A 17,915-nucleotide genomic window follows, 5' to 3' on the forward strand; every position below is an offset into this window, starting at 1 on the left:
TAATTCTGAACTTCTGTCATCACATTCATTGAAGGTGGACTCCTAACATTAACTTAATATTAATTTAAAGTACAGCAGCATATCATCCAGTGCTTATATTTTCTGTATGTGGATTGCATTTATATTGAAATATTTTTGCTTTGATTATGAGGAGAACATAAACTTGTTTGTTTTTTAGGAGTGCATTAGAGCCTTAGGCCGAAATAAACCTCATACTCCATTCAGAGCAAGCAAACTTACTCAGGTGCTAAGAGATTCATTCATAGGAGAAAACTCCCGTACCTGTATGGTAAGTTTATTTATTAGATTGTAAGTGATATATTTATAAAGAGAACAGGAACTGCCTATTAATGATCTTATGGTTAGTCTTGGTAGCTTGCTACTGAGAGTGTGTATTAAACTTGATTGTATCCAACATATGGCATGACACCTAGAGATCATCTTTCAACAGGAAAATCCTCCCCCTTTTCCTTCTCCCCAGCCAGATATCTTCAGTGTGTGTGTGTTTGGCAGTAGTATCAGAATCTTGAAAAAGATGGGGGGAAAATGCATGAGAGTCTCTGGCCTGACAAAAACATAAATTCAGAGCTAGTATTAAGTACTCAGTCTGTAGGATAGTCTGCTTGGAGGTGAAAGGGATTAGAGAAGTTAGTATAGGAGAATTTAAAGAAGGGAATAGAGACATACTTATATCAACGTGCAATATCGTTACTCAGCATACATTCTGAAAAGCAGTTGTTCTGCCAAATTGGCAGAGGGAACAGATTAGGAGAACCAAAGCTTCTATTGTGAAATCTAATTAGTAAAAATGACATTGGGTGTTCCATAACTGTTCTCTCTCAATAACATCTGGATCAAATGTTGAATTTATAAATGGAAATGTGGTGCTCTTCCCGCCCCTCAACTTCCTCCAAATAGCTGACTCAACTAATTTCACCCAGAACCAGAAAGCTGAGCTGTGTTCTTTCTGGCTTGTGCATGAGCACTAGTGTTAGGGGGCTTATTCCTTCACCCACTTACTTCCCTGGTCCTTCTCGCATGAAGAGAGAGCAACAATACCCAAAGTCCAAAGGTGCAGACAATTCGATGTTTATTGGGGTGAACTTCCAGCAAGCATGATTCCAGTTTCCTTCCTTAGTGTCCCCCTTCCCAGCTCTGACACCACAGAGCCTTACACCTGTGTCCCTGTTCCCATTCCTGCCCTTATCCAAACATGATTCCAATTTCCCCACCCCCATTCCCTGTTCCCATTTCCCCCTTTAGCAAAACATGATTCCAATTTCCCCATCCCCATTCTTTGTTCCCACACCCAACCACTCACTTCCTGATTGACTGCAGACTATATAGTAAAACTTGAGTTCTGCTTAGATATACCTTAACCAATCATTTTCCTGAAATTTAACTAACCAATCCTAACATATTGTAACATGATTATGTAACCAATTATATCCCACCACCTTAATTAGTTTACACCCAGCAAAATTAATTATACAGCAGACAGGAACAATCACAGAACCAGACAGAGACTATACAGACAAACAATAGCAAAGTGTAAAGGAGTACTTGTGGCACCTTAGAGACTAACAAAGTGGGAACTATAATGACAAAACAATACAGAAGTGAGGATTTCACATCCCAGGTATTGATAAGTGAGTTCTTGCCAGACAGGATGCTATCAAACTAAGTTTCCTTTTACATTTTGTAGGCACTTCCCTTTCTCTGGAGGCGATAGGCATTATCAGGACAGGATTATATTCCTAACAGCCCAATAGCACCTTACTTCAATATGACTAGGTTGGAATGTGAGGATGTGACCGGTCCCTTCCCAGCTTATGGCTGCCTCTGTTGCTTAGCCAAAGACCTTAGCCTAAGAACAGGGCCTCAAACTGTCACAGTAAGAGAAGGACCTTACGCCAGCAGACAGTGATTTTGGTTCTTTCTTTTATACCTCTATACCTAGCCACGTGATAAGAATACACCTAAATTCTTAGAGTATAGGCCTTTACAGACAGGCCTGAATATCTATATCCTAACAACTAGTAATAAAGATTCCGCAAGTTAGTCTTCCATTACTTGTGCCTGTTTTCCATGAGCAGAAATTGACCCTACAGTTAGTTTCTTTAACATTGTTTTATTACTAGTGCACAAGCCAGAAGAGACCAAGTTCACTTTGCCATAGCTGTATTAGATCTGCTGTGGTAACAGTGGTGAAAACTTGTTTAAATCAAAAAAGTAAACCCATAGGAAAAGGAATACATACAATAGAGTTATTGAATCAGAGTGCAGTTCTGATTAAAATCATACCACTCTTTGAGTACTACATAGATATCTGTATATTATTTTCCTGATTTCCCAGGTTGAATTTGCTTAGTTTTATAATTTTGTGACATCTGTGAGAAGAATTTACTATTTTTGTTTTTTGTTTTTATTGCATTGAGAATTGCTTTGAGAATGCTGGATTGGTTCTTATGATTCTTTGATCAGTTCTTTGTGATTTAATTGTGGATGAAACATTCATTTTTTTAATTTCAGAAATATATTCACTGTAAAATGAGCCTCTGAATGTGGGGGTTTGGAAATTTGACTGCATGATTTTTTTTGTTTTTGTTTTCCAACCACATAATTACAGTATTCCCATAATTAGGAATTTGAAGACCCTTTCATTATAAGCCACATATTTTTCAGGCACTTAACTTTTTATTTTGAATTTCTCATGCTTATTGTCAGCCTAAAGACAAGATGTTGGGTTTTGGGGTATTTTTTGAATATGTAAGTTTAAACAAATATTTTTGGCTGTGGGTGTTTTTTTTTTTTTTTTTTTTTAAACAGTGAAAAAATGTAGCAGTTATTTCTTATATGCTGCTTTTGCATTTAGATTTTTTTTTAAAAGATTTATTTTTAAAACTCTGTATGGTTGATGTACTTATGAAAACATTTGTAGAAACAAGGTTTATAAGTAACTGGAAAATTACTCATTTTTAACGAAGTAGAGAAATGGGAAAATTCCAGGTATGTACGAATTGCACCACTTGTGAAGTAACATATTATCAAATATAGTTTAAGATAGTTAGGACAGACCAGTCAGCTGTTCAGCACCTCCACAAACCCTAGCCAGCCTTTCCTACCCTCGAAATAGTCTTTCTGTTTCTTCTGACCACTCTTACTCCCCAACTATTGATATGTTATGAATTAGATCCGGGGTTCTCAAACTTCATTGCACCATGACCCCCTTCTGATGACAGAAATTACTACATGACCGCAGGAGAGGGGACTAAAGCCTGAGCCCACCCGAGCCGTGCTGCCCTGGGCGGGAGGGCCAATTCCAAAGCTGGGTGGGGCCTAAACTGAAGCCCAAGAGCTTCTGCCTCAGGCAAGGGGCCTGTAATCTGAGCCCCGCCAACCAGGGCTGAAGACCTCCGGGCTTTGGCTTTGATCCCGGGTGGTGGGGCTCGGGCTTTGGCCCCAGATCCTGGCAAGTCTAATGCCAGCCCTGGTGACCCCATTAAAATGGGGTTGTGACCCACTTTGGCGTCCTGACCCACAGTTTGAGAGCTGCTGAATTAGATCATGTCATTGGTGACACACTCAGTTCAAATTTCACATGCTCTAGTCTAGGACATCAACTTAATTTACTGTGCTCTACTGAAAGTGCAAAACTGAAACTGATGCAGAGAGTGTAGCAAAGGGCTTGCCAGCCTTGAGAAACGAAATCTGATGCTGCCTTTTTTCTTACCCCTATATTTTAAAATGGCATTGTAAAGGATGCAACAAACCTGCAGATCTTTTTGCTGAGACTGTCTACACTGCTGTTTTCAGAATTTATACTTTCAAGCACAATGTGTTCTGTGTAAAGGGCGTAAAGTCCTAGTATGTGAAATATGTGAGTATGCAATGTAATGACTACATTTATTTGACTGTAGAATACCATGATCATGTGTGTCCTTGTCTCTCTTTTTTTTTTTAATATATTTATTAAAAGAAGGAACTTCTAAAAACTGCTAGAGCAACTTTGTGATTATTTTACACACACAGATGTCAGGAACTGTAAGTTATGGTTCTCATAATAATAATTACAACTCTGATTAAAACTTTAGTATATGTGCAAAGTTAACATCTTATGCGGTATGTAAGCTAGAACACATGGGTTGTCAGCTAATACAAACACACCTTTGATTTGCTGAGGCATAAGATTTCAAGTATTTTTAGCCTTATAATGTGGATTATTGTTTTGTTTTGTTTTTTTTTTAACAAAAAGTAAATATTTTAAAAGAAAATAGTCTCATTTTATTGATCATGTAAAATACTTTACCAAAATTTCACTTTTTTTTTTTTTAAAATTATCCTGTCTGTTGGCAGTGAGAGAATCTTTTCTTGTAAGGAGATTGGTTTACAAGAGAAGTCTGTCTCAAATGTTCTAATTTGCCATTAGAATTCAAAACATTTTGCAAATGTGGGTTGTATATATTATCCATACACTTCCATCTTAAGGAACATCTTGTATGTATGTGAATTCATGACTATCAGGTTCTTGAAATGTGGTAGTGCATACCCACTAGTTCATTTTCTTTTGCACAAATTAGCCTTGGAGGGCTGCTCTTTGAGCCTGAAAAGCTCTTTATTAGTAATTCTTGGATTGTTTTATCCAAATTGTCCTTTTATAGTTTATTAGGTTTTCTGTTACAATTTTTAGTACAGTATTAAGCCTTGGTGGGCCTAGTGTTTAAAATGTTCTCTACTGTATGTAGGAAATCAGAATGTGATCCAGAAGCTTCAAGAGTTGAAAAAGAGATGTTCAATGTGGACAGTTATGAGTGGGACCTGTTTCGCTATAAAGAAAGCCACAGATGTAAGATCTGCTTAAAGATATTGTTTTGAGCTATCAGAGCTCAGAAGGAGAAGTTGCAATCATACCTTGCGACCCTCTGAGAAGCAGAACTCTGGTTTGCTGGCACAATACTCTTTCTAGTTTTCTTGCAGTACCATGAGTATCTGGAAGTTGGAAACATCCAACAAAATCTCCAGCTTCAAAGGAGCATCAGCGTAGCTCCAGACTTTTAGTAAGGGCATCCTTTTTGAGTTTGTAAATACTGTATTATTGCTTAATCTAAGTGGATTTTAAGTGGGATATTAAGGGATGTGTGTGTATAAACATAAGCATATATTATTATGACTGTTGTTATTAATTATATAAGAGAGCACTGGAATGTAAAGCCATTTTCCCCAGCTTTTGACTGCTCTAGAAGTTGTACTGATTATACCAAACTGACTGGCCCTCTGAAGCAACAAAGGTAGACTAAATCACAATGAGATATGGGACTTGTCTGGACTAGGATTTAAAGGTGCAATGTTAGCATGTTTTAACTAACGCATGCTAGCATATTTGAAAAGACTAGTGTATATAAGGCTCACTGCTTTTAACATGTATTAATTTCAATTCACATTAAAGCCACCACTGTAATTTAACTTGTTAAAGTAGCATGCCTTCACTGTGATAGCCTTTTAAAATGTGTGTACCGTATTAGCACAACGTCATGGTTGCAGAACAGTATTTCCACTATCACTTGGTAACTTACTGATTACAAATGTTAAGGGCTAAATATTTGAAGTTCCTGAAATAAGATGTATAAGGAAATGAGTTAAAAATCAGCGATACCACTGGCTCTTACTGCTAATTTAATAAAAACATTAGAGAAAAACTCTGCTACAAAAACTTCACATTGCACTGTATTTTTAAATAATGCCAGAATGGAGATTTAAAAAAAAAATTATCTACCTCTTCTTAAATTCTTAAAGCAATGTTATGAGTGATACTTAAATGTATAAGAAGCCAGTAAATTGAAAAGTTTTATGTTTCTAATTATGCTCCATTGCAAAAATATTACGTTAAGGCAAATTAACTGAATGAAGTACAAAAAAGTTAGGTTTATGCAAGGATGTAAAGTTAGTTGCTGTGGGAATATTTGAATTGACTGATGTGTGTGTTTTAAGTCTTAATGTTGCATTAACATAGTTGTTTGCCCTTTATCCCCTGTATTTATAAAAGCAAGGAAGCAGAGCATTAATTGTTAATGTATAGTAAAACAAATTTGACTGCAAATTCAAATTAATACAGAGGACCATTAATTTGAATGTGCAATCCGCACATTCTGGTCATACATTACATGTGCCGAGCTGCTGTATCGCTTTGGTGTAGGCACTTACTACAGTGATGGGAGAGGTTCTCCTATTGCTCTTGGTAATCCATGTATCTGAGAGGTGATAGCTAGAATTAGATAAATAGAAGAATTCTTCTGTTGACCTGGCGCTGTCTACACCAGGGATTAGGTTGATTTAACTGCATCTTCGGGTTTTGGATTTTTCGCACCCCTGAGAGATGTAGCTATGCCCATGTAACTTTTCAGTGTAGACCAGCCCTTATTCACCAGTGAGAGAAACCACTCCAGTGTGGGGATCTCAACATTATCCTTACAAACCTGATGGAGACCCCCCTTTGAGCCCCTTTCTGAATGATCTTTACTCTTGTACTCAAGATGGCCATTTTAGTCACCATTACATCAGTTGTAACTGAACTCCAAGCTCTCATGGTTAACCCTCTTTACACATCCATTTACAGAGATATGATGGTATAAAAACTTCATCCCAAGTTGATTCCCAAAGTTGTGGCAGACTTTCATTTGACTTACTTTATCCATTCCCCTCCTCCTAAGACTCCATACCTTTCAGAGGGAGAGAGAATTCCATACTTTGGGAGGGCCTTATAATATACTAATTTGGCAGAACGAACCCTTTTAGGCTGTCTTCCCCCGCACCTCCGCCCTTCTTTTTTTGCCATCTCCTCTCAAGAGAATTTCAAAATGGATTGCACAGTGTATATCTGTCCGCTATTATAGGATAGTATGGCTTTTATACCTATTTCTTCACATATTAGAGCTCACTCCACTAGAGCACAAGCTGCAAACTCTCCATGCTTTAGGATTTCTGTGTCTGAAATTTTCAAGGCAGCTACGTAGAGTTAATCCTCTTAATTTTGTTAAAGCTGTGCCTTTCACCTGGCTGCTAGATCAGATACCAAATTTGATAGAGCAGTGTCAGTTGTTTTAGTTAAGTGACAGAACTTCTCAATCACACCTAGAGTGGGATCCACACTGACACATACTTGAAGCAAAAAATGCTTTCGTTATAGTAACTGGTTTTTGAGATGTTGTGTGGATCCCATGGTGTGCTGTCCATCTCTGCTTTCCCACAGTCTTTCTTATCTGGGATTCTGAAATAGTGAGGGATTAAATTAGATTTTGTTTTGCAGTCCTCTGCTGAGTAAGACCAAGTTTGAGAAATATTGGCTAGGGGTAGCAGTTTAGGAAAATAAGACCCTGATAAAAGAGACTTGGAACAAGCATGTCTTCTCCAATGCTGTTTACTGTCTCCATAATGTCAGCCTGCTTCCAAATCAGTGTGCAACGATGGTTGTCGGTACATGGCAGGTAACTAGAATGTCAAATTATAACTTGCTAAAGTAATGAAACAATAGGCAGCAACAGATGAATCATTCCTCTTGAGACCTGAATACTTTATAAATATTTACAAAGCATCTTCTTTGGCATTATCTTACACTAAGAACCTGTTGGTTTTGTCTATGTACTATGTATGTTGTTTTGTAACTGAATGTCTTTGTCTCTCCTCTCTCATGTCTGTATCTGTTGTTCATTTGTGATACGTGAATTTAGAAATATGGGGCTTTTCGTAATGATTTCTGGTTCATGTTTCCTAAGGAAATATGGAACAGAATTGTTCTCCAAATGTAGCCATTCCAAAATGATAGAGAGAGAGTTTTTTTTCCTATCAAAGAGTAGAGTGAAGAGGTGTAGTTCAGGAACAAAGATTCAAAAACTGTAACCTAATGGAGTAAGGAAAGGTGCCTGACGATTTTAAGAAATGTGCTAACTTTTACCTGGAAAGTACTAGTGGGAATGTTTTTTTTTTTTTTTTTTTTTTTTTGCAGTATTGGTCCCAGGATATTAGAAAGACAGCTGCTGTGTGTAAGCTTGTCTTTCCCCAACAGAAGTTGATCTAACAAAAGATATTACCTCATTGTTTTTGTCTCTCTAGTGGAAATTTTAACATTTATACCTAAATATTGCAGCGTATGTAGTCCTCTATCAAATATCTTCTGAATAGATTGATTGTAGCAAGTTAAAGAAAAACTGAAAGTCTTGCTCTGTGTGATGTTATTGATGTCTTCACTCAGAACTCTTTAAGAATGGAATGTGTAAAGAAATGCCAAAGCTGTATTTAGGACAGTGTGAATAATACAGTAGTACATTCACAAAACTCAGTTACTCAGCTCCCTTGAGGTACTGGAACAATTGTCAGGTGAGGGCTTAGTTTGAACACAATTTGATGCAAGCTACTGTCTGATAATCTCTTTACACAGTAATGGCTTTGCAAGGATTTAGAAACTTGCAGATCTTGTTTATTAGGTCCCATAGTAATTCACAAAGAAAAGCTTGTGGCAGTCATGTGATCTGTTTAAATGAATAATTTTTCTCTGTTTTTCTTAGCAACCAGTATGTACTAATATCAGAGGTTTAAATTTGATGTGGGATAGCAGGACTCCCTAGACTTTTCCAGCCTTCCCTACCATCATATTTTGCCATTCTCTGAAGTAGGAGAATTTCTTCTCAGGATGATTGCCTGTGCTCTTGTACAATACATGATCTTCACTACACTACACTTCATCTGTTTCAAACTGATGATGTCTGGATTGGCAGAAAAATGTTAGTGTGAAGGATTATAGACATAGTTGCCCTGAGTAGTCCCATGTTTACCTTTTCCTACAGCACTTTGAGGGGCAAACTAGATAATGTGGAAGAGCTAGGACACAGTTATGCCACTAGTACTTGATTTAGCATAATTAAATTTCCTGAATGTTGAAAAGATGCTTACAGTTGCAGTATTTTACTTTGATACTTAATTGGAAATTGAAACAAGAATAGGATCCAGACCTCTTTGTTTGATACTTAATTAGCAATTTAAATTTCTCTATAGATAAAGTTCCCAATTCAGAAAAGCATCTCTGTTCAGGAAAGCACGTAAGCATATATTTAACTTTTAAACAGACTCATGTACACTCCTGAATTGGGGGCCAAAATGAATCTCTCAAATCAGTACATCTGTCAGGTCACATGAGTGCTGAAACCAAGAACAGTTCTTTGAGTAGATCAGCCACGTGTTCCACTTAGGTGTGTGCACACCAGAGCTGGACAATTTTGCGTTGCAGAACCTGTGGTGAGGCAGTGCTTGTGCCTTGTGGCCATAGCCCTTCCCTGGCTGTATGAGGTGGCACCGCCCCAACCCCCTTTAGTTCTTTTACACTGCTCGGGGCTGGAGTCAGAAGTCTGTGTGGTCTTAATCTCACAACTTCTCCCTATTTTAGTGTTTTTGTTTTAAGTTGTCTGTAGTTAGTAGTACCCTTAATGTTGGTTAGATTAGTGTTAGTTGTATTTAGTTAAGTATTCCCCTGTAATGCCCTCTCTGGGGTTTAAGCATTGTTGTCCTGTGGCGGAGCAATTCCTAATAATGATCACCACACATGGTGCTTGCTGTTCTTGAGTGAGGCCCATGTCAAGGAATGGTGTTTGGTCTGTAGAAACCGATTCAAGTGGCTAGGGATCTTTGCCTAAAACAGCACCTGCTCAAACAGACCCTGCAGCATACTTTGGCACACAGTTTCAGATCAGAGGTCACCCTCAGGTTCCGAGAATGCTGCTGCTTCGCACTCTGGAGCAGGCACCTCTCCAAAGAAATGGAGGAGCTGTTCCCTGTCGAATGCATTGAGGGAAAGGTCGCATAAGATCAATTGAGACCGCTCCAGGTCTCGTGGGGTCTCCTCTGCCTCCTCCAGGAAGATCGTGGACTGGCCTGGGGTTACTGCCGGTGCACAGGATGGTGCAGGTGCCTCTTAAGTGGTCCCTGGTACCAAGTTGGGAGGTTAGTAATCTTCGCATAGATGCAGTCATCTATTCCACTTAAGTGACTCTCAAACTGTACTGTACTGTTGACTCCAGTTCTGGCCTCAGGGCATCTGTTGAGTCCGGTACTGATGGCTGGCACTAACTATTTCCACATCAGTGGCATACCAGGGGCTACAGACTTCCTCTGCCTTTTTGTCCCAACCTCTCCTTTGGTCCAGGACTTTGCAAGGGCTGCATCGTTGATAGCCGTTGGCTGGACAGGCTGCTGAACCCTTGCGTCTGTTGACATCACAGCCCAATGTTCCCCTTCCACAGTCTATGGAAGCAGGACTGGACTCGGTGCAAAGAACTCGGCACCAGGAAACTCCTTGTCACTATTGCAGTCAGCAACACAGATGTTACAGTGGTGGCTTTCACCACTGTCCACTTAGGCACTGGCAGCTGTTTCAGTACCACTGCTGCCTTCGGGATCAACACCGCTTCTGGCATTGGTGTACTTGATGCTGGCGGTACTGCTTCCATTATTGGTGCCGATCCCTGCCTCGTTCTGGGTGATAGATGAGTTAGACTGGTTACTTGCTGCCTCAGGACTAGCTTAACCTTTATCCTCAGAAACCTGAGACACCTCAGCATTGAGGACAGGATCTTTCTCCTGTTCTTCATCACCCAACCCACATCATTTATGGGGAACTACAGGCACCAGGATTGGTACTCGTCTCGCAGTCGGGATGGGGGGGCCCCTGGCCCGGTGCCTACAGGCCACCAATGCCCTATCCCCTTACCAATGCCCAATCAATCCTCTCATATGCATCACTCTGCACTTACTTGACTGGGTCACATCCTCAATACAGGAAAGTCCACATTGGTTCCTGCTCAGAAAATTGAGTTCATTGGGGCCCTAATAGACTGTGCGCGTTCGAGAGCATTCCTGCTGATTGACTGTGTGGTCATTGGCCTGCAGAATTCAGCCGATGTTGGCTTGCACTGAAGACATCTTGGACGGTTTGCTTCATCTTCAGTTGTTGGGACTTACACTTAGCTCGTTGTAGGGCATCTATTGGTGATCTCAGCCTTTCATCTACCCCTTCACATAAGATCGGTGTTTTCCAATGCCGTAATGGCAAGATCCTTGAAAGGAATTCTTCGTCTCCATCCACTGGTAGGGGAACTGGTTCCCTTGTGGGACCTTAACATGGCCATAGCAGGTCTCGGGGGACCTCTGTTCAAGCCTCTGGCATCCTGCCCCTTTCCTCTCTCATGTCAAAAAACTGTTTTCCTCATAGCAATAACATCTGTGAGTGTGTGAGTTGCAGTCTTTGATGGTGGAGTCTTCTTATGTGGAATTCTCCAAAGACGAAGTGATGATGCAGCTACACCCGAAATTTTTGTCTCAAGTGGTCTCTTGGTTTCATTTAAGCCAAGCAGTATGTTTACTTGTGTTTTTTCCTAAATCACATTCATTCCTGGAGGAGCAGTGCCTTCACACATGAGATGTCAGATGACGTCTGTCCTTTTACCCGCACAGGACAAAACCATTTTGGGCTTTGCCTCTTCTGTTTTATGTCATATGCAGACTGTATGAAGGGACAAGCAGTCTCCTCACAGACTATCTCTAAGTGGATGGATAACTTCCTGTGTCAAGACTGCATATGACATGCACACTACATACAGGTCCGAGCCCATAGCGTTCTTAAGTGATGTCTCAATATTAAACATTTGCAGGGCTGCCACATGATCATTGATACATATGTTTACAAACCATTATGCCATTACAGTGGCATCCAGAGCAGATGCAAATGTTGGGAATCAGTCCTGCAGTTCTTGTTTAAATAGACTCTGAGCCCCACCACCAAAGGGTACAGTTTGAGAGTCACCTAAGTGGAATACATGACTACATCTATGCGAAGAATACTTTACTGTAACTGTGGTTCTTTGAGATGTGATGCAGACATTCATTCCACAACCCTTCCTCCATCCCATCTGAATGTCTCTGGGCATTCAGTGTGAAGGAGCTGAGGGGGGTCTGGGTGATGGCACCTGATCAAGCCAGAAGAGAGGCTATGGCCATGAGGTGTGAACGCCCCCCTCTATAGATACTGCTAGGTAAAATTCTCCAACTTTGGTGCGCTAGGCACACACACACCCAAGTGTGCATCACATCTCGAAGAACCACGGTTACAGTAAGTAACTGTTTTTTCTACTGTTTCTTACAAAATTTGAAAGAGGGAAGAAAAAAAATCTGGTAACTCATGCCAGGATCCAGTAAACTGGGCCTCCCACTTCCTTTGTCAGTGAGCCTGGCTTTTAAAAGCAAAATTCTGTGACATCTGGAAGAAAATCAACTAAAATTCCCCTCTATTTGATGGGAATTGGGGCTCTTTTATAAAGATTAAACTGAAATGTTCAGTTGAGAGTAACTCTGCATTTGTACTTGTTATGTCAATTACTCCTGGGGGAATTCTGTGCCAAAAATTAAAAATTCTGTGCACAGTATTTTAAAATTCTGCATATTTTTATGTCAAAATAAAATATCATGCCAGTTTCAATTGTTTTGGTAATTTATTTCAAAATACCTTTCAGCAAGTATGTCTGTAACAATATGGATAACCAAAAAGATTTAGGAATTACTTTTTAACAAATAGATTCCCTATTAGACATATTAATATAGAACTTTGAGTAATAATTCATTTAAACTAAAAATACAGAAACATATTTCCTGCATGCCTCAGAAGCAGTGCAAAGGCTTGGGGGAGTCAGGGATAACGGAGGAGCTGAAGGAGAGGGAAGTAATTGCTGGGAGGGAACCTGGAGGATTGTTGGGTGCGGGTGGGAGAAATATGGAAGAGGTTTTGTTTGTTTTTTTGAAGGCGGAGTGGTTAGGGAGTTTGGGAGCCTCCCCCATGCAGACTCTGGCTGACCCTTAGGCTCTCTCATTCAGTCAGGCACATCTGCTGCCATTCCCACATGTCCCTGCACCCCCCACTCAGCCATCCCCATCTCCATGTGTCCCTGCACCCCCCACTCAGCCACTTACTGTCCTCATGTGACCCTGCATGCCACTGCTCCCTTTCCCCATGTGGCCCTGCACCCTCAGTCAGCCTCCCCGTCCCCACGTGGCCCACTCCCATTCAGCTGCCACCACAGTCTGTCTTCCCCGACTAGCCCTTCTGAACTCTAGTCTATGTGACTCCCCAGCAGCCCTGTGTGTCCCGCTGTCTGTCTGGCCCCACAGGCAGGGCACTGTGAGGAATGCAGCCTCTCCTCCTCCCTATCGGCTGCTGACTGTTATGGCCAGTGAGCCAGCTGCCCTCTGTTCTTGTGCCACAGCAGCCCCTGGTGGGCAAAAGGCATATCTGCAGTGCCTCTCCAGTAGAATGTATTTTCTGTGGAGAAAAAAAATCTGCAGAGCATATGAATTCTTTGCATGTGCAGTGGCACAGAATTCCCCCAGAAGTAGCCAATGTATGAGAGAACCTAAACATGTAATATATAGGGTTAATTTTATTTGTAGGCTAGAGTTGCTCAGTGAGATGAAATTTAAGCACCAGAATTACAATGCTAGGATGCTCAGTATTATGAGAGGGAGTGGGAGTAACAACCACCCATTTCTCAGGCGCTCACCTAAAATCAGATTTTATGTTTGTAAATGCTGGGAGTCTGAACATAGGGAAGGCTTCTGAATGAAAGAGAACCATAAAGTTAAATGGATGGAGCTCAAATACTGTGATGATTTTACTTTGTGTTTTAAAAAAAAAACAAAAACAAAATAGAATTTGTTTGAAGTTGCAGTGAATGGCTCTGGTGCTGAAATAATGAAGTAAGGTCAATGAGATGGGCTTAGTGGAAATGATAATGGTGTGTGTTTAATGCTGTTTTGTCAATTTCCTGAAACATGGAGTCTGTGGTAATTCCTCCCAACACCCCCTTCCCCCTCCCAGTCTGATCCACAGTTCATTAAAGGTTGCAGAAAGACTGACTTCAGTAGGCTTTTGGATCAGACCCCAAGCATTGTATGGGGTTCTGTACCACATCAGAAGAGCACTACGGGTCTAGTAAATGTCAATGGTTCATATAGGGTGCGTAAATAAATACTTAGTGACATACAGCACTTTCAGGTTGTTTCACTTGTTATTAGCAAATCCGGTATCCTTAACAGTAGTTGTCAAAGCAGACCACAGGGATGCTGGATAGGAGGGGAAAACCCATATGGCAGTTTGCCATTGGAAAAATCTCTTCCAGATCCCAAAACTGGAGATCTAGCCTCAGGGATCAAAAGAGACCCATTATATTAATTTAAGGGTGGGACTGAAACAGGGGGCCCCAAATAGCTATTTGCCAGGGTAATAAACATAGCCAGTCATCAGGTCCTGTTACTGCCCCCACCACCTAATGGCATCAGTGGTGGGTGGTCAGGGCTTGATGCAGAATGTGATAGCCTCTGCCCACGCCCTGTACCATGAAGAATAGGGGGAAGAGGAAGGGGAGGAAGAAAGAGAGAGAAGCAGCCTCCACTTCCCCCCCATATACATTCTAAAGGCAAGTGGGAGGGGAAAGTAAAGGCAACACTTGGCGCACTGCCCTAACTGCTCCCAGTTGAGATCTCCTACCCCTCACATCTGCTGAGGGTGTCTCCACTGCTCCCGGCCACATCAAAGCCTCACCCTGGCTAGCAGGGTGACCATTTAAGGTATGGAAAATATACCTTTATAGGGAGAGATGATAGATGGTCAGTCAATTTGGTTTATCCAAAAGAAGGCTAAGAAGTGACTTGATCATAGTCTACACATACCTACATAGGGGAGAGATCTCTGGTAGTAGACAGTTCCTTAATCTAGCAGAAAAAGGCATAGTTTGATCCAGTGGTGAGAAGCTGAAACTAGACAAAATCAGACTAGAAATAACATGGAAAGTTTTAGCAGCAAAGGTAACTAAAGATTGGAATAATTTACCTTGGGATTGTGGTAGATTCTTCATCACTTTGAAGTTGTGAAATCAAGATTGGGTATTGTTTTAAAAGATGTGTTGTAGCTCAGCCAGAAATTATGGGCTTGATGCAGAAATTACTGAGTGAGTTTCTTTGGCCTGTGTTACGCAGGAGGTCAGATTGAATTATCATTGTGGTCCCTTCTGGCCTTAAAAATTTGTTAATCTATATGACATCTGAAGTGCAAGGTAAACTTTTTAAATTCTGCAGCGTTGTTATTTTTACAAAAAGTTTGTTGACTTGTGGTTTGTTTTCCCCAGATTGCTACTATCTCTCCAGGGATGGCATCCTGTGAAAACACTCTAAATACACTGAGATATGCAAATAGGTATGGGAAATATTTTATTTGTAGCTAATTTAGCTGTTATATTAGATCTCTGAATTGTGGTATTCTGTTACTGTGTGACACACAATTATTTTATGCACTTTCTAATTGTTTTTAGTATGCTTGCATTTCTTTCTAAAATACAGACCAAAAGACTGATCCAAGCATTATTTGAAGTTAATTTCACACTTGTGAAAGGTAACAAGTTAACAGCACTGGAAACTGAATTCCAGTATTTACTGGTAGACAGGATGACAACAGTGTGTAAGCACCTTCACACTGACCAATATACTTCAGTCCTGTTCTGGAGGTGTCACCTTTTGGGGTAAGAAGACAGGTTCAGTCTCCAGGTGGATTCTGTCCTTGAGGACCTCTGCTGAGATGGTCAGTTGTAGCGTGTACACTTTTTCACTAGGAATTGAGACCCTGTTGCTGTGAAAGGCACAGTATTGCTTCCCAGAACCTGCGCTTCCAGGCTGGTCTATAATAGACAATGTTGCTGCTTTAACTGTATTGGTATAATTACATCCACAAAAAGCCCCTAATGTGGATGCAATTATACTGGTGTAGAACTGTCTGTACTAGGACTTTTACTGGTGTAACTATAGGTATGTCTACACATACATCGGTGTGTAGAGTACAGACCCTGCATGCTCAGCTAGCACAGGTATACAGTGAGGCACTGCTTAGGGGAGTAGAATACAGACAGGCCATAACCTTAGGGTATGCTTGTGATGTCCTGCTTAGGACACCCAGAGCTGTGAGCCACTGTTACTGCTCTGTCTCTTTGGAAGTAGTGACTCTAATGATTTCTGAGTGCGTCCAGTGAGAGGGACTGGACGCTTCAGGGAGACATCTCTGGGGACCATGGGAGATGGGGTTCCCTGATTGTTATCTGCAAGGCAAGGTAGATCTTGAAGAGCTAGCTGACAAGGCAGACAGGTTCATGTGTCAGCAAAGTGACGCGCAGCTTGGCAGAAGCAAAGCTCTCACTCTTGCTAAGGCGGAGTGGTAACTCAGTTGCTCACAGCTCTGGGTGTCTTGCGCACAACGTCATAGTGTTCCCTGCATGGCTTTCTACATGCCCACTGCTATTTTTAGCAGTGTAGTGTCCCACTGCTGGAGCCTTTTCCTGCTGCAGGGAAAGACTCTCACAGCTCCCTGCTGTCAGAACCTTTCCCTGCTCCCTTTCCACTGCCAGTGTCTTTCATTGCCATGTGTATCAACATACTGCAAGTGTAGACAAGGCCTATATCAGCAAAAAATCACACCCCTCACTGATATAGTTATAACACTCAAACTTTTAAGTGTAGACCAGCCCTTCTAGATTCCTCCTTTTCCCCACTATTTCTGTTTTTTTTTTTTAAACTGTTTCTTCCCTTCAAGAAACAAAAATGCTTTTTACATGTTTCTGGTTGAGTATGGATATCCTGTATTGCTTTAATTTCTTTGCTTTTACCTTTTTGACACAAGTACAGAAGTATGCAATACAAATAGGATTTTTTGTCACCTGTAAATTTAAGTTTTCTTCTAAACTTGATAACTTGATCCGTAAATGCATAGAATAAAGCTGTTGGGAATATATTTTAACTGTCAAGAAGTGGGGAGGTAGAATTTCTCTTATTTTTGTACTACTCCTTTTAGAAGAATTGGGCATATGAGTAGACATGGGTAGTCAGGGACTTCTCAATTGCATAGTGCTTTTTCCATAGTTCGCAAAAAAAAAAAAAAAAAAAAAAACTTTATAGATCTAAGAAACATTTTAAAGTTACTGTATATTTGAGTATACTGCTGGAACAAGACCTCTGAAATAAATGTTCAGCAGTAAACATATGAGATCATTGAAGATCTTTACTTTTTCATAATTCAGGGGAGGCAGTTAATTTGTGTTCTATTTCAAGCATATAAAACTGTCCCTGTGCTTGTGATGCTATTATGTTTTGCAAAAATAATGCACTACAAGCCTGTAATGTGTTTTTAATGTTTCTGTAACAAGTTTCTTAGAGAACTTGGTTTACGTTTTCGAGAGACCCATATACTGTGCAGAAGTATTAATTATATTTTTCTTTGTATGCCAAAATCTAATATGTACCTAACAACATTTGTAGACTTTGTCCGTACATTTAAATCTTGCACTTGCCTTTGTATTTTAACTCTTTAATGCTCTTTTAGCAATGTGCCATTTTCATATCAATTTTAGGGCTGTCAGTCAATCACAGTTAACTCATGCAATTAACTAAAAAAAAATAATCATGATTAAAAAAAGTATTGTGATTGATCACAATGTTAAACAATAGACTACCAATTGAAATTTATTAAATATTTTCATGTTTTTCTACATTTTCAAATATATTGATTTATATTACAACACAGAATACGAAGTGTAGAGTGCTCAGTTTATATTATTATTTTTATTACAAATATTTGCACTGTAAAAATGAAAAATACTATTTCTTTTGTTTATCAGTTCACCTCATACAAGTACTGTAGTGCATTCTCTTTATCATGAAAGTGCAACTTACAAATGTAGATTTTTGTTGTTGTTACATAACTGCTCTCAAAAACAATGTACATCTTTAAAGCTTACAAGTCCACTCAGTCCTACTTCTTGTTCAGCCAATTGCTAAGACAAACA

General features: G+C 40.1%; 1 protein-coding gene across 4 annotated transcripts in view; it reads left to right on the forward strand.

Moving 5' to 3' along the window:
• The window catches only part of KIF2A (kinesin family member 2A), a 92,690-nt gene that overhangs the window by 55,091 nt on the left and 19,684 nt on the right, over positions 1-17,915 (forward strand). For all 4 annotated transcript variants that reach the window (XM_048851652.2, XM_048851654.2, XM_048851653.2 and 1 more), the window contains exons 15-16: positions 179-289; positions 15,216-15,283. In XM_048851652.2, the coding sequence (XP_048707609.1) occupies positions 179-289; positions 15,216-15,283 (179 nt within the window). The remainder of the gene's footprint in view (positions 1-178; positions 290-15,215; positions 15,284-17,915) is intronic.

This window comes from Caretta caretta, chromosome 5 (assembly GCF_965140235.1).
Source record: "Caretta caretta isolate rCarCar2 chromosome 5, rCarCar1.hap1, whole genome shotgun sequence".
In the NCBI taxonomy this organism is placed as follows: Eukaryota; Metazoa; Chordata; order Testudines; family Cheloniidae; genus Caretta; species Caretta caretta.